The sequence below is a fragment of the Oncorhynchus mykiss genome, chromosome 6, assembly GCF_013265735.2.
Source record: "Oncorhynchus mykiss isolate Arlee chromosome 6, USDA_OmykA_1.1, whole genome shotgun sequence".
Taxonomy (NCBI): Eukaryota; Metazoa; Chordata; class Actinopteri; order Salmoniformes; family Salmonidae; genus Oncorhynchus; species Oncorhynchus mykiss.
Genome location: NC_048570.1, coordinates 49,551,423 through 49,577,531, shown reverse-complemented (window position 1 = coordinate 49,577,531; position 26,109 = coordinate 49,551,423). Strand labels below are relative to the sequence as shown.

General features: G+C 44.5%; 2 protein-coding genes across 2 annotated transcripts; one reads left to right on the top strand and one right to left on the bottom strand.

Annotated features, from left to right (window-relative positions):
- Window positions 1–6,398: 6,398 nt before the first annotated feature.
- On the top strand, window positions 6,399–8,460 carry LOC118965034. Its single transcript, XM_036981759.1, has 4 exons — window positions 6,399–6,679; window positions 7,212–7,731; window positions 7,936–8,014; window positions 8,259–8,460. Exons 1-4 carry the CDS (start codon window positions 6,399–6,401, stop codon window positions 8,420–8,422), a joined length of 1,044 nt encoding a protein of 347 aa, XP_036837654.1. The 3' UTR covers window positions 8,423–8,460.
- A 2,432-nt stretch (window positions 8,461–10,892) lies between these two features.
- LOC118965033 lies at window positions 10,893–24,503 on the bottom strand. The gene is made up of 4 exons (XM_036981758.1): window positions 24,174–24,503; window positions 21,223–23,748; window positions 16,440–16,502; window positions 10,893–10,905 (listed from the first exon to the last, which is right to left on the bottom strand). The coding sequence occupies exons 1-4, from the start codon at window positions 24,461–24,463 to the stop codon at window positions 10,893–10,895; spliced, it is 2,892 nt and encodes a 963-aa protein (XP_036837653.1). The 5' UTR covers window positions 24,464–24,503.
- Window positions 24,504–26,109: the final 1,606 nt, after the last annotated feature.

Below are 26,109 nucleotides of genomic sequence, written 5' to 3'. Positions count from 1 at the left end.
GATATCAGAAGGCTCTCTTCCGTTACCCCAAAAAGAGCCTTCAGAGGCTCCTCCATGAGGGGAGCCTCTCTAGTTGCAGGCAAGCTCTGCAATGAGGTCTGGGACCTTGAAGATAAACACACAATCACCACTTAAGCCATGCAAATGTAACCAACTGTATCTAATCTGGGTCATTAGTGAGCCTGAAAACCAAATTAGAGCAATGATGGATTACTTCTCACACCACCGTAGTTCTAGAAGCCTAAAGCCAACTGACACGATTTTTTGCCTGATTTTTATGTTTGTACGACATCAGAATATGATTATTTCTGAAAGGCATGTACCTGATCTATTTATTCATAGATGACTTCATGGCTTACCCAGTTAAAAATGACTTTCACCTGGACCCACCCCCCCAAGTGGCAACATTTCTGACCAGAACTTAAAACTACAAGGTGTGAATTCCAAGTTAATAATTTATGATAAGTATGGATCAGGTCTTGCAATTATTATGTTGAAATATTGCTGTGAACATACCTCTTAGGCGAACAGCATGGTGATGAGGTTCTGCGAGTGGATTTTTGGCGGCATCCTGCACTGCCATTCCTCCTCCTCTCCTTAGTCCAGTAGTTCATCTCACTGATCAGCAGCCTTTTCTCTCTCTCATCCAGACCGCCTAAGGAATCCTCAGACCCTGTCAGAGAGCACTGGGATTCTGGGGAGGTTGCCCCACTCCTCAGGTTCACCCCCATGATACGAGCTAGCGCTGGTAGGAGAATGCGGAGGGCTGTCTGGGTCACCACTTTAACAATCTTCAGACACAGCATGGAGAGCTGCTCGAATGTGAGCTATGGCCAACAAACAGAGTAATGTTTTTGTCAATCAAGCAATTCCATGACACCATTCCCTATATAGCGCACAACTTTTGACCAGAACCTTATGTGGAGAGACTTACATTATTTTTCATGCCCTGCTGAATCACTCTCCATTGGCTAGAGAAAAGAAAAGAAAGGAAACATATTTTACCTGCACACTGGTGTTGAGTTAGTGGAGTCACTAGATAGCCATGTCAGGGAAAATAAGCGTGTATTTATTTAAGCAATTAGCAAGTCCATGAGATATTTTGTTCTTGATTTACAAGAAGAGTTAGGTGTGTGGTTACAGTGATGTTAGGGTTAGGTGTAGTGTTTGAAATCCCATTTGTGGTTAGAAGGTGCACTATGACTATAAATTCAGAGTTGTTGTATGTGAGGTTGGAAAAAGACATGGGACTTGCTCATCAGTTAGACTCCTCAGGAAGGAGAGGAGGATTGGGGCACAGCATGTCCCAATCTTGAGAGAAGGCATTAGAGTCCTCTGAGCCTCCTTCTCCAGCTGCTCAATGATAGATCCCCTTTCCCGGAAACCACACCCGGGTGTCTGAGAAGACTCTGGGAAACCGCAAAGAGAAATCTAAAGTTGAATCTGAACTTGATCCCTAATTTCCTTCACCTTTAGGGATTTGATTGCACTGGACAGGTAAAAGCACATCTCTCTGCGGGCCTCCACTATATTGCTTTCACCTATATAGATACTATCTACTCAGATCGGTGCTGATGAATTTGAACACAACCTGCACCCAACATGAAGTAATCTCGGACCTGCACCAATGCTGCTGTCCTCCTCCACGGAAGTCTTCTTGGCACCGCCACTGGACTTACGTTTAGCCTACATGACAACAGATTATAGGTCTAATAGCAGATCTAAGGTCAGTGTAGCGTCTCCTCCTAATGCTTTAAGGCTAGGATTTAGTGATAGTAAACTAATCCTAGATCTGTGCCTAAGTAGGCAGAGCATGTGTAAAGGACAGCATATTTCTTACCTTGCCTCCTGTCCTGTTCTTGTTGGTCTCATGTGTCTCTGTTTCATCCTTCATGTTCTCCACGACTTTATTTTGGTCATCCGGGGGATCCTCCCATTTCACGCTCTGGTGGATAAATAAGAGGTCAATATCAGTCCTAGGTTGTGACTTTATGAAACAACTTATTCGCTCCTATTTTAAACAAAACGGCAATAGTGGTCAGATTTCAGGCCATGGATCAAACCAGTGAGACCTATTGCTGTGTTAGTGATATTGTTAGTAATTTCTCCTCTAAACTCAAAATAGGCTAAATGACCATACCTTGCTGTCATCTGACATGATGAGTAGCTTATTGTTGTAGGCTGTTTAGAGGAAATACTAATACCTCCTTTGAAAAAACGTCAGTGAACCATCGGCAGACAACTGAAGTGAATATGAACGTCCTTGAATTATGCCAAAGCATTGTTGAATACTCGATTCCGATTGGCTGAAGCCAGAGCATTCTTCAAAGATGTCATACACACATGATGTCACAATTAGGCCTAAGTCTAATATCTATATGAATTGTCAATTTCATTAGAAAACAAATCAAAGCTTGTCAAAGTTTTGCCAAACGAAAATATGTCTAAGTGCACGTTTTTGCGTTTAATTTATGGTTTATCATGCATCGTCATTTCATCACCATATACAAAAACGTAACTCGCTGCCATCCATTAGCTATAATTCTGAGGTTGTAGAGCTGCAAAACTAGGACGTGCAATAAATTATAACCACTTGCAGAATAATTTCAAATCAAAGACGTTCCGCTGCACAGAGCTGACACGTTTCTTGGCGTCAGGGGACAGTGCCATGGTTCTGAAATGTTTCGAGTCTGGGCAGCACCTGAGACCGCGGCATGGTGCTGAAATGGAGCAGGGCTCAGTTCTATGGATATCTCATGCGGATTTTCCTGCTAGCCTATGTATAACGATACTATAATTACATTATTTTCATCCATCCGTCAACACAAATGGCATGTCAACGTTCCCCAAATAATAATGCAATGAAGCCAAGCCGAGATGTATGGTTCTTCATCCAGAGGACGAAGCACCACTGTATCATCTAAAACCTTCAGAGAGATCCCTTAAAACTGTAGTATAAATTCTCCACGGCTGTTATGGTAGCTAGGTTAATTTAGCGAGACATGGACAACACATAGCGTTTCTACTGAGTCCTGCTTAGAGGTGACTGACCGTCATGTTGCTAGTTGTAACGACGCTTTTAAAACAAGAATAGTTATTTGTAATTGCTCTGGGAGCTAATTATTGCAGAGCCCAGCTACACATCCTGCTCGCTGGGCTCATTATGGAACAAGATGGGATTAGGACAACTGTAAAGCTCATTAAACGTAGGCTAAAATGAACCTTACCTGGCTGTCGTCAGCCATTATGTGTAGCCCGTTAATTAAGGCTCTGCGCCTCTGATACGGCAGCTGTTCTGATAGGCTACTGTAGCTGTTCTGTAACTGTTAAACTAGTCTAATCGTATCCGTTGGAAACTGGTCAGTGAACCGTCCTCAAACACAATGAACTGATGTCAATATGGACATGAACCTTCACATAAAGATATCAAATACATGACGTCAGATATGCCTAGAGGTATTGTTGACTTATCATAGTGTCACAGTACGTGCTGTTGACAGCCTGCCCCGAAATCAAAAAGGAACATGGATTTTGTGAAATCTGTTGTGAATGTATCGGGAATGTTTTTACAATTATATAACTGCCTTCATTTTACTGGACTCCATGAAGAGTAACTGCTGCAGCTAAAGGGGATCCACAATAAATACAAACCCAATGCACCATGTATCAACTTGTTTTGACATATCACATGGGATATGACAGTTCCTGATTCTGAGATACTGTAAATCAACAGACCTTGAGAGGAGATAAAACATCATCTGTTGATCTATTTCACAGGTTTCTGGTGGTTTCTAAGCATTCTACATGTGTTGGGGAAGGAGGGTGGGATCTCTCCAGAGCATCTAATTACATCAATCATGTCTTGCCTTGCATGTGATATGAGATAATGTTATGCACCACGTAAATATACATTGCCTAAGGCTGCAGTGCTATACTCCATGGAGACAGTGCTCAATGTTCATTTTACATGATGGATATATGCTACTCCATTTCATACAATCAATCAGTACAATTTATTTATAAAGCCCTTTTTACATCAGCAGATGTCACAAAATGCTTATTCCGACACCCAGCTTAAAACCTCAAATAGCATGCAATGCAGATTTAGAAGCACGGTGGCTAGGAAAAACTCTCTAGAAAAACAGGAACCTAGGAAGAAACCTAGAGAGGAACCAGGCTCTGAGGGGTGGCTAGTCCTCTTCTGGCTGTGCCGGTGGAGATTATAAGCGTACATGGCCAGATCGTAAGGCCAGATCGTTCTTCAAGTACTGTAGTTCAAACATTCTTCATAGATGACCAGCAGAGTCAACAAAATAATGTGGTTACAGAGGGTGCAACAGGTCAGCACCTCCGGAGTAATTGTCAGTTGGCTTTTCATAGCCGAACATTCAGAGGTCGAGACAAAAGGTGTGGTAGAGGGAGAGAGAGAGGTGGGGGAGAGGGAGAGAGAGAGCGAAGATCGAAACAGCAGGTCCATGACAAGGTATCACGTCTGGAGAACACACATGCCTCTTCATGTGATACATAATGTTTGGCTGTGCTAAGTGTTATCTTATGGGTTTGGTGATTGTTCTGTGTGAAGCCGTATTCTGCATTGCATCATGGGCCTGGGCCTATGGCTGTTGAAGATACTCCACTGCACTGCCCTTCTCCCCCGATTGCTCAGTTCTAGGAAGAGTCTTGGTGGTTCCAGACTTCTTCCGTTTAAGAATGATGGAGGCCACTGTGTCCTTGGGGACCTTCAATATTGCAGAAACGTTTTGGTACCCTTCACCAGATCTGTGTCTTGACACAATCATGTCTCTGAGCTCTGGACAATTCCTTCGACCTCATGGCTTGGTTTTTGCTCTGACATACACTGTCAACTGTTGGACCTTATAGTTTCAACATATAGAAAACATCTCAGAGGGTTGATCTAGCTGCAGATAGCTAATTCTCCTCTATGTGTTTTCCCCTTGCTGCTAATAAGCTCTTACCAATCTAACTAAATTAATAGAGAACATCTGGTTATCTGACAGTCTATGCAGCAACTATTGTATTAGAGTCAAGCTGTGGTTATTTTATTTATTTTCCTAGACAAGTCAGTTCAGAACAAATTCTTATTTACAATGACAGCTTAGGAACAATGGGTTGTTCAGGAGCAGAACGTCATATTTTTACATGGTTAGCTCAGGGATCTGACCTAGCAACCTTTCAGTTACTGGCCCAATGCGCTAACCACAAGGCTACCTGCTGCCCCAAGTCCTGCCAACTCAAAAACTGCACAATAAATGTGTAACCAAGGGGGAACTAGTGCATTTATCTGAGAAAATCTGCTTCAGAAATTCCTCTTGTCAAAAGTCTTGCTGTTACATAAGTAGTTCTTCATGCAGCGTAACAGGTTACAGGTTCTTCTTGGTGAAGCGCCTGAATGGCTTCATCATTGCTGAAAAGACCCTGACAATCAAGGATCGTTTTTTGACAGACTGAGATATGGAGGGAGAAACCTCTCCAACTGGGGGGGAGAGAGAGATGCAGAATAGTAACGTTGAAAAATAACAAGTGCTATGAGTTTGGTAGGCATACCTATGTTTCTAACACACACCTAAAGCAAAACTACAAGCTATAGCAGAGCTCTTAAACATCCTTACCTATGCAATGTCCATCAGTAGAGGGAATCTCAGTCTGTTACTGGACTGAATGGCAGTCCAGCTGAGTAGGCCGGGTAGGCCGGGAGGTGGGCCTTAGGGATAGCTTCGATGGATGCCACGATGAGTGCAAGCTAGCTGTGAGCTAGTTAGCTGCAAGCTGTGATCTAGCTGTGAAGATCAGAAGTAGTGGTCCAGGGATTACGGCAGGAATCCGGCGTTGTTTTGGAGAGACAGTCCGATACTAGTAGACTGGCGACTATTATCCAGGCTAAGAACAGGGCTGGTATCTGTGCAGAAGGTAAAAGCCGCTAGCATTGGCTAACAATGACTAAATAGCTTGTAGCTAATTAGCTGGTTAGCTTCTGGAATGTGTTCTAAAATAAAATAAATAAAAAATAATAATAATAGCGATACCGTATCACATTGGGTGAAGCAGGTTACCGGAAGGTATAATCGAATTAAAAATCGAAAAGAGATTGAAAATAAAGTTGAAATATATATATATATAATATACAAAAAAATACGAAAAGTACACGAGACATGAACCCAATGCTGACAACACAATAGCCCCTTGCGGTGCATCAAATAATTACATCGCAAAGAGTGTTTAACCCTCTACTATTAAAGTGTATTGCTCTCTGTTTGAGACTGATAATAGGACGTAACACAGGGATGAGGAGAAAACAATCATTTTGTTCAATCTAGAATACTTTACATCAGCGTTTCATTGCCAAACCTGCTGTGTTCTGATTTGTTTGTGCAATGCAGATGACAAAGGAACAGCTTGCAAAATTGTGCAAGACCATTGTCAACTTCATTGCACAGACCACCCTGCAGATCCTGCTGCCGGCCCTGGCCCGCATTCTAGGGGTGACAGGCTTTTATGACAACACTGACTCACTCAAGAGGGGCGGCAGTGCAAGATCCTTCACTGCCTTTGAGCAGAAAAGACTGGAGCTCATCCAGGAAGTTAAATATTTGGCGAAGGAGATGTGTAACTGTGGCGGCAAGGCTCTCCAACCAAGGTCTAGCACACCCTCTTCCAAGAGGTACTGTATGTTCCCCATAATGTGTGTGCAGTTAATCCTAACCCTCAAACTGATGAACAATAATTTCTCCATTTCAATATTTTCCAACTTTCTAACAGGTGTGTTTTGCAATATCTAATGCACACATATAAATTACATTTAGAATACTCAATTATAATGCTTGTTAGATTTGTTAGCAGAAAGATATCGATTTTCCAACTTCAGACAGCAATTAACATGCTTTGCTTGTTCATTTTAAAGTTCCCAGACCTCACTGAAAGCCCACCTGGGAATGCCAGAGGACAGTATCATCAGCAGTGTCCAGGAGCAACTGTCAAAATCTGACCAAATGGTGGCTGCAGGACAGCTTTCACAAATAGATAAAGTGGTTGGAACTATGCTGGAGAACATTGAGAAGATAAGGAGCGAATGTGGCGAGGAATTGGTCTATCAAGAGTCACTGCGGTCTTCCTCCTCGTTGTCATTCTCAACTGCCAAATCACAGAAGACAGAGTGGGAATTTGTACTCCCTGGCACTCCCATTCCTTCTGAGTTTCCCAAGAGTACTTCCAACCCCATCCTCTGATAACTTGGGCAGTGATGATGACGTCACCGGCCTCATCAGCATGTTAGTAATGAGAATTCTAACAGAAATCCAAACCCCAGCAGAAGATTACCCAGTTGACGTCACACGCAAGTCACAAGACCTGATCCCTAAAGTTATGGAGGTCTTCTGTGCATGGTCAGGCTGCTCTGAGACACAAGCCTATCAAGGGGAATTGAGGATTCTTAAAGTCTACAGAGTCGTCTATAAAAATCTGTTGGAGGAGTTTGGCTCGGAGAAAATCCTCCAACAGGCCGTGTCGACTCAGGACTCTTCATTTGATAGGATTCTTGTCAAGTCTTTGAGTGAAGCGCTTCTCCACAGATGTAATGAGGCATTGAGGGCAGCCTCAAGAACATCAGTCAAAACCACCGGGCCTAAGGCTCTTCCACTGGCTGAGGATGTGAGGGCTAGCAGCGGGAAACTATCTTTTCTACAAAGGCTGGTCAGGCTGACAAGCAACTTAAAGGTACAGCAAACATATTTAAATGAACAGTTGTGGGAGATAATGTGAGTAAACAATGCTATTCAGTGTAAAAATATAAAACCATCCGTTCATTCCAAAACCAATCATAAATGTTGTTGTGCTGGTGTGGTAGGTGTGATTGTTATCATCATGAGGTTGGTCAGCTGTGACATTTTTTAAAACATGTTTTTCTCTTTAAATACTTAGCTATTCAAGAAGGGGAACAAGAAGGATTCCCACCGCTCTGAATCAGAACAAGTACAGACCACTGCTGAAGATGGCATGCGTAAGTTCACACAACAGGACAACAGTCTGTTTGAGATATTGGTGTACAAATAAATGCCATTTCAAAATAACCTTACAAAGGTTATATACGCAATCAGTAGTCATCTCTTATGTAAAAGTAATTATATTCTCCAAAACTCAAGCTGTTGGTTCTCATTTATCAGTGTCAGTTATGTTGAGTTGTAACATACATTACATAATTTCTGAATTAAAGTGCATGTAAACGCTCTCTCTCTCTTCTGTAGTGCCCAGCATAGTGCCACATGCTGCCATGTCTGCACTGCCAAAGGATCTCCCCGCCAGCTCCCAACAGGAGACGCCTCACAAACGTCCACTTCTCGTCAGGATGTTTTCTGCCATCTCCAAAGGCCTGTTCAAGCCCTTCAAACAGTCCTTAAAGACCAAGTAACTTCAGACAATTTATTAAACGTCATTCATTGCATTAAATTGGCCTTTGTCTTCTTATGTGCTCCCGTTAACAGACCAGATTACAATACTGGTCTTTTAAATGTTAGCAGTGATAGCAACATTAACTATAGTGGTGTGTGTATAGCCCTTCTACACAGTCTGACTCTTCTGACACTGTGTGACATGCCCTCTGATCCAGTGATCTAGGATCTTCTGAGTGGCTTTAGGCCTGAATCTCTGCCCTCCGGCCCAAATAAATGTTTTCTCTTCTGATATATCTGCCACTGTCAGCAGCCAGCAGGGGAAAACAGACAACGCTGTTGAGAGCTTTCTTTTCTCCCTCATGACTAAAACACTGAGAAAGGCTTTTATCTATTGCAGCATATTCCATCTTTTGATTTAACCTATTATACGGTAGAAGTACCCATTAATTCCCAACGGTTATATCACAGGAAATGTGTTATAAAAAGTAAACTTACAGTGCATCCGGAAAGTATTCAGACCACTTGACTTTTTCCACATTGTTACATTACAGCCTTATTCTAAAATTGATACAATTAATTTTTCCTCATTAAGCTACACAAAACACCTCATGACAAAGCGAAAAGTGTAGAACATTTTAGCAAATTTATTAAGAATAAAAACAGAATTAACTTATTTAAATAATTATTGAGACCCTTTGCTATGAGACTCGAAATTGATCTCAGGTGCATCCTGTTTCCATTGATCATCCTTGAGATGTTTCTACAACTTGTTTGGAGTCCTGTGGTAAATTCAATTGATTGGACATGATTTGGAAAGAAACACAGACCTGGGGGAAGGGTATGAGAAACAATATTCTCTGATCTGATGATACCGAGATTGAACTCTTTGGCCTGAATCAGGATCCTGGGAAAGGAGGAGCAAAGTACAGAGATCCTTGATGAAAACCTGTTCCAGAGGTTCACCTTCCAACAGGACAACGACCCTAAGCACACAGCCAAGACAATGCAGGAGTGGATTTGGGACAAGTCTCTGAATGTCCATGAATGGCCCAGCCAGAGTCCGGACCTGAACCCAATCGAACATCTCTGGAGAGACCTGAAAAAACTGCAGCGACTCTCCCCATCCAATCCGACAGAACATGAGAGGATCTGCAGAGAAAAATGGGAGAAACTCCCCAAATACAGGTGTACCAAGCTTGTAGCGTCATACCCAAGAAGACTCGAGGCTGTAATCGCTACCAAAGGTGCTTCAACAAAGTAGTGAGTAAAGGGTCTGAATATTTGTAAATGTGATCAGTATTTTATTTTTAGTACATAGGTTTTTGATTAAAAAAATCAGTTTTTGCTTTCTTATTATGGGTTATTATCTGTAGAAGGGGGGGACGATTTAATCCATTTTAGAATAAGGCTGTAACATAACAATGTGGAAAAGGTCAAGGGGTCTGAATACTTTCTGAATGCACTTTATGTAATGAAAATATCAGCTGGTTGCCACTAGATAGCTAGGTTATCCAGTGCAGTGGTAATACTGCCTGCCTTGGGAGATAACGTAGGATGCGTGCTTATCCGGGTGCCAGAGACACAATCACAAGCTTTCTTCAGACTACATAGCTCAAACTTACAATGTAAAGATATGATTATCACTACATAGGTTTTTTTAACAAGAAGGGTCTTTTCTATATCTACCAACTATGAAATTACAGACATCATAAACGGTAAGCATGAGAATAATATCATCAAGGCGGACAGGGACAATGTATGAATACACAAAACATTATTCAAATGGACATTCCCCAAATGAGCTATGCACCAGCCCATAGCCACAGGATATCTATGGAGTAACATTAATATATTCATCAATTTAAAAAAAGGCATGAATATTGTTTTTCTGCTTTTCTGATCTTAAACCCTGGATGTTGGTCCAGGTTTCCTCCAGGGGAGACCTTCTGAAACAGTCGCGAAGGAAACAGCCGACAGTTACAGTACTGTGTTGAAGATAGATGATGACACTCTTAAAAGACAGGTCATTCCTTTACATGGAGCAGTTTCTTAAACCAGGTTAGATTCAACACAGCCACCTCAAACTGGACTCCACCACTCCTTCATAACGCTGGATCTCTTCATAATGCTGCTCCTCAGTCACTGAGTGCATTTACACTGATGAGATGTCCTGCTTAGCCTAGCTGAAAGGGGAGCTCTAACTAGTCCTGTGGGCACCTAGCTGCTGCCCCCGCTGGGCTTGGACTGGGTCTTGCCCCTCATGGCCCCTCCGCGAGCCTGGCCCTTGGCTGGCTGCTGCTGTACTGGGGACTCTGCTGCAGCGGAAACTGGGGCCTGTTGGGCCGGGCTGTGAGGAGGGGGGGTCTGTATCTGAAACGAGGCAGCTGCAGTCACCACCTGCTGCTGGAGGAGCCTCTGCTGAACCACCTGGGCTGTGCCTGCTGGAATCATCTGGACCTGGGGATGTAGTCTGGGTCAGGTCAACCGTCAGGGGCTGGATCTGTTACGAGACAGGAAGAGGGTCACATTAAATCAACTATGACAGACAAAATGAGAAATTGTAGGATTTTTAATGAATTTATTTGAAATTATGGTGAAAAATAAGTATTTGGTCAATAACAAAAGTGTATCTCAATACTTTTGCAATGACAGAGGTCAAACGTTTTCTGTAAGTCTTCACAAGGTTTTCACACACTGTTGCTGGTATTTTGGCCCATTCCTCCATGCAGATCTCCTCTAGAGCAGTGATGTTTTGGGGCTGTTGCTGGGCAACACAGACTTTCAACTCCCTCCAAAGATTTTCTATGGGGTTGAGATCTGGAGACTGGCTAGGCCACTCCAGGACCTTGAAATGCTTCTTACGAAGCCACTCCTTTGTTGCCCGGGCGGTTTGTTTGGGATCATTTTCATACTGAAAGACCCAGCCACGTTTCATCTTCAATGCCCTTGCTGATGGTAGGTTTTGTTACTTTGGTCCCAGCTCTCTGCAGGTCATTCACTAGGTCCCCCCGTGTGGTTCTGGGATTTTTGCTCACCGTTCTTGTGATCATTTTGACCCCACGGGGTGAGATCTTGCGTGGAGACCCAGATCAGTAGTTTTGTATGCCTTCCATTTCCTAATATTTGCTCCCACAGTTGATTTCTTCAAACCAAGCTGCTTACCTATTGCAGATTCAGTCTTCCCAGCCTGGTGCAGGTCTACAATTTTGTTTCTGGTGTCCTTTGACAGCTCTTTGGTCTTGGCCATAGTGGAGTTTGGAGTGTGACTGTTTGAGGTTGTGAACAGGTGTCTTTTATACTGATAACAAGTTCAAACAGGTGCCATTAATACAGGTAACGAGTGGAGGACAGAGGAGCCTCTTAAAGAAGAAGTTGCAAGTCTGTGAGAGCCAGAAATCTTGCTTGTTTGTAGGTGACCAAATACTTATTTTCTACCATAATTTGCAAATAAATTCATTAGAAATCCTACAATGTGATTTTCTGGATTTTCTTTTCTCATTTTGTCTGTCATAGTTGAAGTGTACCTATGATTTAAATTACAGGCCTCTCTCATCTTTTAAGAGGGAGAACTTGCACAATTGGTGGCTGACTAAATACTTTTTTGCCCCACTGTATGTATGTATGTATGTATGTATGTATGTATGTACACTGCTCAAAAAAAGAAAGGGAACACTAAAATAACACATCCTAGATCTGAATGAATGAAATATTCTTATTAAATACTTTTTTCTTTACATAGGTGAATGTGCTGACAACAAAATCACACAAAAATTATCAATGGAAATCAAATGTATCAACCCATGGAGGTCTGGATTTGGAGTTACACTCAAAATTAAAGTGGAAAACCACACTACAGGCTGATCCAACTTTGATGTAATGTCCTTAAAACAAGTCAAAATGAGGCTCAGTAGTGTGTGTGGCCTCCACGTGCCTGTATGACCTCCCTACAACGCCTGGGCATGCTCCTGATGAGGTGGCGGATGGTCTCCTGAGGGATCTCCTCCCAGACCTGGACTAAAGCATCCGCCAACTCCTGGACAGTCTGTGGTGCAACGTGGCGTTGGTGGATGGAGCGAGACATGATGTCCCAGATGTGCTCAATTGGATTCAGGTCTGGGGAACGGGCGGGCCACTCTGAAACACTCCAGCCACATGAAGTCTAGCATTGTCTTGCATTAGGAGGAACCCAGGGCCAACCGCACCAGCATATGGTCTCACAAGGGGTCTGAGGATCTCATCTCGGTACCTAATGGCAGTCAAGCTACCTCTGGTGAGCACATGGAGGGCTGTGCGCCCCCCCCAAAGAAATGCCACCCCACACCATGACTGACCCATCGCCAAACCAGTCATGCTGGAGGATGTTGCAGGCAGCAGAACGTTCTCCACGGCGTCTCCGGACTCTGTCACATCTGTCACGAGCTCAGTGTGAATCTGCTTTCATCTGTGAAGAGCACAGGGCACCAGTGGCGAATTTGCCAATCTTGGTGTTCTCTGGCAAATGCCAAACGTCCTGCACGGTGTTGGGCTGTAAGCACAACCCCCACCTGTGGACATCGAGCCCTCATACCACCCTCATGGAGTCTGTTTCTGACCGTTTGAGCAGACACATGCACATTTGTGGCCTGCTGGAGGTCATTTTGCAGGGCTCTGGCAGTGCTCCTCCTTGCACAAAGGCGGTGGTAGCGGTCCTGCTGCTGGGTTGTTGCCCTCCTACGGCCTCCTCCACGTCTCCTGATGTACTGGCCTGTCTCCTTGTAGCGCATCCATGCTCTGGACACTACGCTGACAGACACAGCAAACCTTCTTGCCACAGCTCGCATTGATTTTTCCATCCTGGATGAGCTGCACTACCTGAGCCACTTGTGTGGGTTGTAGACTCCGTCTCATGCTACCACTAGAGTGAAAGCACCGCCAGCATTCAAAAGTGACCAAAACATCAGCCAGGAAGCATAGGAACTGAGAAGTGGTCTGTGGTCCCCACCTGCAGAACCACTCCTTTATTGGGGGTGTCTTGCTAATTGCCTATCATTTCCACCTGTTGTCTATTCCATTTGTACAACAGCATGTGAAATGTATTGTCAATCAGTGTTGCTTCCTAAGTGGACAGTTTGATTTCACAGAAGTGTGATTGACTTGGAGTTACATTGTGTTGTTTAAGTGTTCCCTTTATTTTTTTGAGCAGTGTATGTATGTATGTATGTATATATGTGTGTGTGTGTGTGTGTGTGTGTGTGTGTGTGTGTGTGTGTGTGTGTGTGTGTGTGTGTGTGTGTGTGTGTGTGTGTGTGCGTGTGTGTGTGTGTGTGTGTGTGTATGTATGTCCTCTCACTGTCAACTGCAATTATTTTCAGCAAACGTAATACGTGTAAATATTTGTACGAACATAAGATTCAAAAACTGAGACAAACTGAATAAGTTCCACAGATATGTGGCGAACAGAAATTTAATATTGTGTCCCTGAACGAAAGGCGATGGGCAAAATCAAAAGTAACAGTCAGTATCTGGTTTGGCCACCAGCAGCATTAAGTACTGCAGTGCATCTCCTCCTCATGGGCTGCACCAGACTTGCCAGTTATTCCTGTGAGATGTTACCCCACTCTTCCATCAAGGCACCTGCAAGATCCCAGACATTTCTAGGGGGGAATGGCCCTGTCCTCTCCATCCGATCTAACAGGTCCTAGACATGCTCAATGGGATTGAGATCCGGGCTCTTTGCTGGCCATGGCAAAACACTGACATTCCTGTCTTGTAGGAAATCAGCCATACTGCTCGTTCTGTGCGTGGTTGCATTGTCATGCTGCAGGGTCATGTCAAGATGAGCCTGCAGGAAGGGTACCACATGAGGGAGGAGGATGTCTTCCCTGTAACGCACAGCATTGAGATTGCCTGCAATGACATCAAGCTCAGTCCGATGATGCTGTGACACACCGCCCCAGCCCATGACGGACCTTCCAACTCCAAATCGATCCCGCTGCAGAGTACAGGCCTCTGTAACGCTCATTCTTTCGACGATAAACGCAAATCCGACCATCACCCCTGGTGAAACAAAACCGCGAATCGTCAGTGAAGAACACTTTTTGCCAGTCCTGTCTGGTCCAGCGACGGTGGGTTTGTGCCCATAGGTGACGTTGTTGCCGGTGATGTCTGGTGAGGACCTGCCTTACAACAGGCCTACAAGCCCCCAGTCCAGCCTCTCTCAGCCTATAATTCAGTCTATTCAGTCTGAGCACTGATAGAGGGATTGTGCTTTCCTGGTGTAACTCGGGCAGTTGTTGTTGCCATCCTGTACCTGTCCCGCAGGTGTGATGTTCGCATGTACCGATGCGGGTGTTGTTACACGTGGTCTGTGCAGGTGTTACACGTGGTCTGCCACTGCGAGGACCATCAGCTGTCCGTCCTGTCTCCCTGTAGCGCTGTCTTCGGCGTCTCACACTACGAACATTGCAATTTATTGCCCTGGCCACATCTTCAGTCCTCATGCCTCCTTGCAGCATGCCTAAGGCATGTTCACGCAGATGAGCGGGAACCCTGGACATCTGTCTTTTGGTGATTTTCAGAGTCAGTAGAAAGGCCTCTTTAGTGTCCTAAGTTTTCATAACTGTGACCTGAATTGCCTACCATCTGTAAGCTGTTTGTTTCTTAACGACCATTCTACAGGTGCATGTTCATTGTTTGGCGCCCCGGATAAACCTCCAGTAGCCGGATGGACAGGTCCACCAGCTGGTCGAAGGTGAGGATGGTGTCTCTGCAGACCAGCTCCCGATGGAGGTCCTTACGTAGACTACAGCGGTAACGGTCGATCAGGGCCCTGTTGCTCCATCCAGCGCCGGCAGCCAGGGTCCTAAACTCCAGCGCAAACTTCTGTGCGCTCCTCATCTCCTGCCTCAGATGGTAGAGTTGCTCACCCACCGCTCTGCCCTCGGGTGGGTGGTCGAATACTGTCCGGAAACAGCGGGTGAACTCCTCAAAATCGTCCAACGCCGCATCTCCCCCTCCACACACAGCGCTGGCCCACTCCAGGGCTTTCCCAGTGAGGCACGAGACGAGGGCGAAACTCTTCTCACGGTCCGATGGAGCTGGGTGGACCGTGACCAGGTACATGCTTAGTTTTTGGAGGAAACCCTGGCATCCGGCAGCATCTCCGTCGTATCCCTGTGGTATGGATAGATGGATCCTGCTAGGTTCAGGTGGGAAAGGGGTGTTCAGGGTAGACCCCGGTTGTGCTGGTAGAGGCGCTGGGAAAACTCCCTGTGTCTCCCAGCGGTCCATATTCTGGACAACGCGATCCATGGCTGCGCTCAGTTTGGAAATCATCGCCGCATGTTCCATGACGCGCTCCTCCACCTCCACGGCTGGGGTACCTTCTCCTGCTGACTTCATTTTGGTCAGAGATTCTATCACAGTCGTGTGTATAGGTGGCAGGGAAGTCAGGCACAGGATAATTAAAACTTGGTGGAATGGAGTAGTTTAATAACTTAAAACACATAACTCCAAAACCATGAAATACAATGAAACAAAGTGGGTACGAGGACCCGTCGCGCACCAAATACAAAACACGAATACTGAACATAAAACAATCTCTGACAAAGACATGAGGGAAAACAGACGGTTAAATACACAACAGGTAATGAATGGGATTGAAACCAGGTGTGTAGTAAGACAAGATAAATCCAATGGAAAATGAAAAATGGATCAATGATGGCTAGAAGACCGGTGACGTCAACCGCCGAGCACCGCCCGAACAATGAGAGGCTTCGACTTCCGCAGAAGTTGTGACACCCACAGGGTGGGCTTTTTCATACATGCAGGATTTTCTTTCCCAATGTACCTCTAAATGTATTCTGCTCAACCAGTATCTCCGTCTCAGACAGATGACAACAAATCCCCAGCCGCGATGCTATCCTGACTGAAGCAGTAGGGTATGTGTCAACACAAATATTGATAATATCTCTCTGACTGGAATAAGGTTGTCAATGGCAAGGCTTTTCTTCGGCAAAGAGAGACATCCATACAACGGTAAAAGAGCAAACTGACTCTGAAAGCCCCACCAGCTCTACCCAGTACTGCTTTATCTGCTCCGTCGTTATGCGGGAGACTCTGTCAAAAGAGATGAGGATATCAAAACACAATGCTACACTCCAAAGTGCTGCCGTGGGGCCTTCCTGAGCTGAACAAACTAGCTGTAAAACCTCTCGCTTTCACTGGCTTCTAGATCAGAGCGCTTGCATCATTGCTATTTTACAAGAGAATGAGAAATTGACTGAAGGGAAACAGTCAACCATGTTTCTTGTTTGAGAAATTTGACTTCATCTTGCCTCATTCTTAAAAAGTTAGGGATGAAAATGATCTAATACAACAATAAAAAGCTACAACAAACGAACGCACAATTCTGTATTTCATCACGTTCTACCTCTGTCAAGACACACACACACACACACACACACACACACACACACACACACACACACACACACACACACACACACACACACACACACACACACACACACACACACACACACACACACACACACACACACACACAGGGAACAAGAGCAAAAAAGTGCGGTGATTCATCTACTGTCCTTAACACCATGTCAGCTCCTGTCCTCTGAGGTCTGCTCAAACTCCTCCCCCAGGTTTAATGGGACCAGCCATTATGACCCTCAGAGGTTTCCTCTGTGCTGTGGTTTCTGGTTTTATGTCATGCCACAAAAATCCTTCATGCTTAGCTCTGCATTGACCCACAGTGAAATCCTCAAATCCCTCTCTAACACTCACACTCATAACTACAATGACCTGTTACTCTGTTCATGCCTGTGATCAGCCTGATCTCATAGACTAGACATAACATAGTAAATGTAAATCCGGGACACTCAAATTAGTATAATATGTTATGTTTGGTATGGTTATATAAGACAAATGGTTATTTAAGGCAAAAACGAAAGTAGGGTGGTTGGTCAGGGTGGAGGGGTGGGCATACAGTATAACACGGATGTCTAACGATCCAAAGGTTATGATTTTGAATCTCATCACAGACAACTTTAGCTAATTAGCAAACTTTCAACTACTTACCACTTTTTAGCTACTTTGTAACTACTTAGCATGTTAGCTAACCCTTCCCCTAACCCTTATAGCTAACCCTTCCCCTAACTCTAACCTTAACCCTTTAACCTAACTCCTAAACTTAACTCTAACCTTAACCCTTTAACCTAACTCCTAAACTTAACTCTAACCTTAACCCTAACCCCTAGCCTAACTAACTTTAACCAGGTAATTTGTTTTTGATGGAAGAGGGAGGTGCAGACATGGGATAGATGGTAGAAGAGCAATGATAGACGCTGCCATCGGTTTTCTGAAAAAAAGTGCCTGATTTTTATTTTTATTTCACCTTTATTTAACCAGGTAGGCTAGTTGAGATTAAATTCTCAAATACAACTGCGACCTGGCCAAGATAAAGTATAGCAGTGTGAACAGACAACAACACAGAGTTACACATGGAGTAAACAATAAACAAGTCAATAACACAGTAGAAAAAAAAGAAAAAAAGAGTCTATCTACATTGTGTGCAAAAGGCATGAGGAGGTAGGCGAATAATTACAATTTAGCAGATTAACACTGGAGTGATAAATGATCAGCTGGTCATGTGCAGGTAAAGATACTGGTGAGCAAAAGAGCAGAAAAGTAAATAAATAAAAACAGTATGAAAACAATAGAATCTCACCATACCTTCTCTGCTATGCAATCTGGTTTCAGAGCTGATCATGGGTGCACCTCAGCCACGCTCAAGGTCCTAAACGATATCTTAACCGCCATCGATAAGAAACATTACTGTGCAGCCGTATTCATTGATCTGGCCAAGGCTTTCGACTCTGTCAATCACCACATCCTCATCGGCAGACTCGACAGCCTTGGTTTCTCAAATGATTGCCTCGCCTGGTTCACCAACTACTTCTCTGATAGAGTTCAGTGTGTCAAATCGGAGGGTCTGCTGTCCGGACCTCTGGCAGTCTCTATGGGGGTGCCACAGGGTTCAATTCTTGGACCGACTCTCTTCTCTGTATACATCAATGATGTCGCTCTTGCTGCTGGTGAGTCTCTGGCCCTTCTTTGGACACTGTGTTAACAACCCTCCAGGCAAGCTTCAATGCCATACAACTCTCCTTCCGTGGCCTCCAATTGCTCTTAAATACAAGTAAAACTAAATGCATGCTCTTCAACCGATCGCTGCCTGCACCTGCCCGCCTGTCCAACATCACTACTCTGGACGGCTCTGACTTAGAATACGTGGACAACAACAAATACCTAGGTGTCTGGTTAGACTGTAAACTCTCCTTCCAGACCCACATCAAACATCTCCAATCCAAAGTTAAATCTAGAATTGGCTTCCTATTTCGCAACAAAGCATCCTTCACTCATGCTGCCAAACATACCCTTGTAAAACTGACCACCCTACCAATCCTCGACTTTGGCGATGTCATTTACAAAATAGCCTCCAATACCCTACTCAACAAATTGGATGCAGTCTATCACAGTGCAATCCGTTTTGTCACCAAAGCCCCATATACTACCCATCATTGCGACCTGTACGCTCTCATTGGCTGGCCCTCGCTTCATACTCGTCGCCAAACCCACTGGCTCCATGTCATCTACAAGACCCTGCTAGGTAAAGTCCCCCCTTATCTCAGCTCGCTGGTCACCATAGCATCACCCACCTGTAGCACGCGCTCCAGCAGGTATATCTCTCTGGTCACCCCCAAAACCAATTCTTTCTTTGGCCACCTCTCCTTCCAGTTCTCTGCTGCCAATGACTGGAACGAACTACAAAAATCTCTGAAACTGGAAACACTTATCTCCCTCACTAGCTTTAAGCACCAACTGTCAGAGCAGCTCACAGATTACTGCACCTGTACATAGCCCACCTATAATTTAGCCCAATCAACTACCTCTTTCCCTACTGTATTTATTTTATTTTATTTATTTATTTAGCTCCTTTGCACCCCATTATTTTTTACTTCTACTTTGCACATTCTTCCACTGCAAATCTACCATTCCAGTGTTTTACTTGCTATATTGTATTTGCCACCATGGCCTTTTTTTGCCTTTACCTCCCTTATCTCACCTTATTTGCTCACATCGTATATAGACTTGTTTATACTGTATTATTGACTGTATGTTTGTTTTACTCCATGTGTAACTCTGTGTCGTTGTATGTGTCGAACTGCTTTGCTTTATCTTGGCCAGGTCGCAATTGTAAATGAGAACTTGTTCTCAACTTGCCTACCTGGTTAAATAAAGGTGAAATAAAAAATATAGAAAAAAAATATAGAAAGCATCTCAGAGGGTTGATCTAGCTGCAGATAGCTAATTCTCCTCTATGTGTTTTTCTTATTTACAATGACAGCTTAGGAACAGTGGGTTAACTACCTTGTTCAGGAACAGAACGACATATTTTTACATGGCCAGCTCAGGGATCTGACCTAGCAACCTTTCGGTTACTGGCCCAATGCTCTAACCACAAGGCTACCTGACGCCCTATGTCCTGCCAACTCAAAAGCTGAACAATAAATGTGTAACCAAGGGGGAACTAGTGCATTTCTCTGAGAAAATCTGCTTCAGTATTATCAATCTTCCAAAACACTTGAAATTCTTGTAAAATCATTGGCATTTATTTGATCAAATAGACTTTGAAAGGTTAGACATGCAGAAATTCCTCTTGTCAAAAGTCTTGCTGTTACAAAAGTAGTTCTTCATGCAGCGTAACAGGTTACAGGTTCTTCTTGGTGAAGCGCCAGAATGGCTTCATCATTGCTGAAAAGACCCTGACAATCAAGGATCGTTTTTTGACACGCTGAGATATGGAGGGAGAAACCTCTCCAACTGGAGCTAGAAACACAAGAGAAATGGATGGGGTAAGAGAGAGAGAGAGAGAGAGAGAGAGAGAGAGATGCAGTATAGTAACGTTGAAAAATAACAGCGCTATGAGTTTGGTAGGCATTCCTATGTTTCTAACACACACCTAAACAAAACTACAAGCTATAGCAGAGCTCTAAAACATCCTTACCTATGCAATGTCCATCAGTAGAGGGAATCTCAGTCTGGTCCTGGACTGAATGGCAGTCCTTTTTGTTTCCTCTCTTGGAACGCTAACAAAGAAAGGTAAAGAAAATGGTACAGAGAATAAATAAATGGAACACTTCTGAATCCAAGGCAACAATTTAGTGGTGAATAAAAAATATTTATTTCATGTATTTGTCTTATCATAGCCACATCGATAACATCAGCACCTAACTGGAACAAAAAACAAATGCTAACTCCCTGCTATACCTTGAAGTTGATCCTGAGTTTGGTCATTGAAAAGCAAAGGAAGCTCCTTCTTGCTTTCTGCTCAGCCCCCCTCTCAGCCTGGTCTGATGCGTTTGTTGCAGCAGAAGCTGGTCTTGACGCCTCCTTGCATCCCTGTACCAGCTGCTGGGTCAAGGACTTTACCAGGACTCTGTCAAATGCAGGGTCCTGGGAGGACATAGCTGCTTGCAGGGTGTAATAAGAGCCAAACTCCTCAATGAGGTTTTTATGTACACCTCTGAACACCCTTTGGATGTTCAGGTTCTGGGAATATGCCTGTGTCCTGGATAATCTGGATGCAGCACAGAACTCAGACAGGACTTGTCTGATGAGTTGCTGAGATGTTTCTGTCAGATCTGCTGCCTGTTGGGAGGGTCCACCTAGGGCTGAGGGTCTGATCTCCGATAGCAACCTTATCACCAGTATGGTGACAAAACAGATGCCATCATCTTTGCTGGAGTCCATCAAGTACTGCAGTGGGAATGCAGTGGCACTGCTGATGTCCGGGATGATTAAGAGCTCCCTCAGATGGCCAGAGCTGCTGGGGATACACACCTCCTTCTCTTCAATGTCAATCCCCTCTCCCTTTGGTACCAAAGAGGTTCCCTTGCTGGTAAAATACGGAGAGGAGGATCGAAAAGAGACTTTAGCACTCGGTGGTCGGCTGCTGTCAGTCATTGGACTGTTACGATGCAGGGGTTCATCTGTGTGTGCCATCATCTTTGTCTTTAGGTCACTTGTAGAAATCTCTGGCATTTTAGAGTCCCTGGTGTCGATGCAGGAGCTCCTGACGATGGGGCAGGTCAGATCAAAAGGCACTTCGTCAGGGATGGGAGTGCCAGGGAGGTTGATCTCTAACTCACACTCTGACCTAGGACCCTTTGAAGAGCTGGACAAGGAACTACGACCATTTAAAGAAGTGGATAAAGATGAACAGGCTCGAGGGATGTCTTGGCAGACTTGTTCACTGTCATCCTCACTTTTCTCAATCTCCTTCAGCATAGTTCCTACCATATCATTGATCTGAAGGAGCTCCCTGGAATCCTTCATTCGCCCGAAGTTTGAGATTTCACTCTGGATAGCAACCAGGATTTCCCCAAGGGTCTCTTTGGAAGAAGCCATTTCTGTCCTTTCGGATTCGGATGGCTTCAGCCCTGTGAAGAAATCCTTAAGTGTGTTCTTCATACTGACGCAGATGTTCTTAGCTGTTGACCAAAGCTTCTCCTCTGATATTTTAACACTCAATTCAGTATAATCCAGTTGGGAGCCCCCGTGGGAGCACTGTGAAACTCTCCCACTTCTTTCCAGTAGCACAGTGTCAGTGGACTCATTTTTCTGGAAAATAGTCACCATTCCTTTGACAAAGGTTTCCACTAATCCAGAGGCTGTATTCTGAGAGGACATGGAGGACATGGATTCTGAAAGGACATGGATCTCTGATGGTGAGCTAGATGATAAGCCAGCCTGCAGACTTTTCTGAAGACCAGTATGGCTGATCTGTGTGATAAAGGAATGACTGGATCTCATCAGCACTTTACTCACTGCCTCTTCTGCCTGAGTCTGAAAGTCATTGCTAGAGAGCTTCTTAATGCTCTGAATCAGACTAGTTGAGGACTCTGTCAGAATCACACTCTCTTCTGAGCTCAGTTGAGAATACTGAGTACTCACGCTCAAGTCTTCATTGGGTGAGGGTGACTGGGAAATAGTATAGTCATCAAGCTTTGATAGGACACCATCAACAAACCAACAAGCCTCTAGGGACTCATCAGATGAACTGACAACGGCTAAGGATTTACTCTCCACTTTTGATAACTCTGACTTGTAGATGGAAAAAACACTGCTAAGAACTTCTTGAGTACTGGTATCCAGATTGGAGAGACAGAGAGCTGGTATTGGTTGGCTCTCTCTGGGAACTCTACTGTGTTCGGTGCTGGGTAACTGGACCTCAACAGTTGAAACAGTTGCCTTTTCCAGGGTGTCTGAAGACTCCCGAAGAGAAGCATCCTTTGCCACACCTTCTTCTCGAGCGGCTAGAGTTAAAAGGTCCCTCAGCTTTGCTCGTATACGGCCATAGAGTGTGCCGGCTAGAGAGAAGGTTATCTTCTGTGAAGACCCTGTTTTGTGGTCATTTACAGGAACTGGCCAATCAACTGCTTCACATGTGTCTTCAAATGATGCTATCGTCTCCATGCCTCCCACAAATGCCTTAACAATCACTGTGGCAGTGGAGGTTACAGATGTCAGGGCTGTGCAGCTGGTATTCAGCGGGGCTTCAGTAAGGCTAGGAGCAGCACTAGAAGGCCTAGAGGAAGGAGCCATGCCAGAAGAGCTGCTGACTTTCCTTGTAAGGATGGTGCTCACCGCCTTCAGGGCTTTAGACTGAAAGTCGGGGCTAGAGAGGGTCTGAATCTTTCTGGCCACCACACTGGTAGAGGATCCAGTCTCTTTGAGAAAGTGAGTGGTCCCTTCCTTCCCAGATGGACACTCAACATCTAGGTCACATTGAAGATTGGTCAGAAATTTAGACCCCAAGATTGTCATCTTCTTGGCCAGATCCAATAGGATGTTGAAGTCCTGTGCCATTTTGTCCATTGTGCCGACAATGGCCTCCAGCACATCATCGGTCACAGGGTCCATGAGGGGCTCGATAAACCCTACCCACTCTGGCTCAGATGTTTGGCTCTGTAGCTCGGCCAGGATCTGAACCGAGGCTACCCGAATGACCTCCTTGCCTGCTGCTATGTCCTGACTGTCCATAGGGGGGCAACTCCCCGGGCTGGCCTGAATGGCCACTGAGAGGCCAGAGTTAAGCTGGTGTACCACCTCCCCCACGATAGCACAGCTCAACTCGGAGGAGCTGGAGGAGGTGGGGTTGGAGTGACCCTCAACCAGGGATATCAGAAGGCTCTCTTCCGTTACCCCAAAAAGAGCCTTCAGAGGCTCCTCCATGAGGGGAGCCTCTCTAGTTGCAGGCAAGCTCTGCAATGAGGTCTGGGACCTTGAAGATAAACACACAATCACCACTTAAGCCATGCAAATGTAACCAACTGTATCTAATCTGGGTCATTAGTGAGCCTGAAAACCAAATTAGAGCAATGATGGATTACTTCTCATACCACCGTAGTTCTAGAAGCCTAAAGCCAACTGACACGATTTTTTGCCTGATTTTTATGTTTATACGACATCAGAATATGATTATTTCTGAAAGGCATGTACCTGATCTATTTATTCATAGATGACTTCATGGCTTACCCAGTTAAAAATGACTTTCACCTGGACCCCCCCCCCCCCCCCCCCCCCCCCCAGTGGCAACATTTCTGACCAGAACTTAAAACTACAAGGTGTGAATTCCAAGTTAATAATTTATGATAAGTATGGATCAGGTCTTGCAATTATTATGTTGAAATATTGCTGTGAACATACCTCTTAGGCGAACAGCATGGTGATGAGGTCCTGTGAGTGGATTTTTGGCGGCATCCTGCACTGCCATTCCTCCTCCTCTCCTTAGTCCAGTAGTTCATCTCACTGATCAGTAGCCTTTTCTCTCTCTCATCCAGACCGCCTAAGGAATCCTCAGACCCTGTCAGAGAGCACTGGGATTCTGGGGAGGTTGCCCCACTCCTCAGGTTCACCCCCATGATACGAGCTAGTGCTGGTAGGAGAATGCGGAGGGCTGTCTGGGTCACGACTTTAACAATCTTCAGACACAGCATGGAGAGCTGCTCGAATGTGAGCTATGGCCAACAAACAGAGTAATGTTTTTTTCAATCAAGCAATTCCATGACACCATTCCCTATATAGCGCACAACTTTTGACCAGAACCTTATGTGGAGAGACTTACATTATTTTTCATGCCCTGCTGAATCACTCTCCATTGGCTAGAGAAAAGAAAAGAAAGGAAACATATTTTACCTGCACACTGGTGTTGAGTTAGTGGAGTCACTAGATAGCCATGTCAGGGAAAATAAACGTGTTTTTATTTAAGCAATTAGCAAGTCCATGAGATATTTTGTTCTTGATTTACAGGAAGAGTTAGGTGTGTGGTTACAGTGATGTTAGGGTTAAGTGTAGTGTTTGAAATCCCATTTGTGGGTAGAAGGTGCACTATGACTATAAATTCAGAGTTGTTGTATGTGAGGTTGGAAAAAGACATGGGACTTGCTCATCAGTTAGACTCCTCAGGAAGGAGAGGAGGATTGGGGCACAGCATGTCCCAATCTTGAGAGAAGGCATTAGAGTCCTCTGAGCCTCCTTCTCCAGCTGCTCAATGATAGATCCCCTTTCCCGGAAACCACACCCGGGTGTCTGAGAAGACTCTGGGAAACCGCAAAGAGAAATCTAAAGTTGAATCTGAACTTGATCCCTAATTTCCTTCACCTTTAGGGATTTGATTGCACTGGACAGGTAAAAGCACATCTCTCTGCGGGCCTCCACTATATTGCTTTCACCTATATAGATACTATCTACTCAGATCGGTGCTGATGAATTTGAACACAACCTGCACCCAACATGAAGTAATCTCGGACCTGCACCAATGCTGCTGTCCTCCTCCACGGAAGTCTTCTTGGCACCGCCACTGGACTTACGTTTAGCCTACATGACAACAGATTATAGGTCTAATAGCAGATCTAAGGTCAGTGTAGCGTCTCCTCCTAATGCTTTAAGGCTAGGATTTAGTGATAGTAAACTAATCCTAGATCTGTGCCTAAGTAGGCAGAGCATGTGTAAAGGACAGCATATTTCTTACCTTGCCTCCTGTCCTTTTCTTGTTGGTCTCATGTGTCTCTGTTTCATCCTTCATGTTCTCCACGACTTTATTTTGGTCATCCGGGGGATCCTCCCATTTCACGCTCTGGTGGATAAATAAGAGGTCAATATCAGTCCTAGGTTGTGACTTTATGAAACAACTTATTCGCTCCTATTTTAAACAAAACGGCAATAGTGGTCAGATTTCAGGCCATGGATCAAACCAGTGAGACCTATTGCTGTGTTAGTGATATTGTTAGTAATTTCTCCTCTAAACTCACAATAGGCAAATGAACCATACCTTGCTGTCATCTGACATGATGAGTAGCTTATTGTTGTAGGCTGTTTAGAGGAAATACTAATACCTCCTTTGAAAAAACGTCAGTGAACCATCGGCAGACAACTGAAGTGAATATGAACGTCCTTGAATTATGCCAAAGCATTGTTGAATACTCGATTCCGATTGGCTGAAGCCAGAGCATTCTTCAAAGATGTCATACACACATGATGTCACAATTAGGCCTAAGTCTAATATCTATATGAATTGTCAATTTCATTAGAAAACAAATCAAAGCTTGTCAAAGTTCTGCTAAACGAAAATATGTCTAAGTGC

What these genes read in the sequence shown, in the direction of transcription:
- LOC118965034 (XM_036981759.1), top strand. Translation starts at nt 6,399, where the DNA reads ATGACAAAGGAACAGCTTGCAAAATTGTGCAAGACCATTGTCAACTTC. An exon ending in AGCACACCCTCTTCCAAGAG is followed by an intron (nt 6,680 to 7,211) that starts GTACTGTATGTT and finishes ATTCCTTCTGAG; the next exon opens with TTTCCCAAGAGTACTTCCAA. An exon ending in GGCTGACAAGCAACTTAAAG is followed by an intron (nt 7,732 to 7,935) that starts GTACAGCAAACA and finishes TTAAATACTTAG; the next exon opens with CTATTCAAGAAGGGGAACAA.
- LOC118965033 (XM_036981758.1), bottom strand. Translation starts at nt 24,463, where the DNA reads ATGCTGTGTCTGAAGATTGTTAAAGTCGTGACCCAGACAGCCCTCCGC. An exon ending in CCATGCTGTTCGCCTAAGAG is followed by an intron (nt 23,749 to 24,173) that starts GTATGTTCACAG and finishes TTTATCTTCAAG; the next exon opens with GTCCCAGACCTCATTGCAGA. An exon ending in GCCACTGCATTCCCACTGCA is followed by an intron (nt 16,503 to 21,222) that starts GTACTTGATGGA and finishes CTCTTTTGACAG; the next exon opens with AGTCTCCCGCATAACGACGG.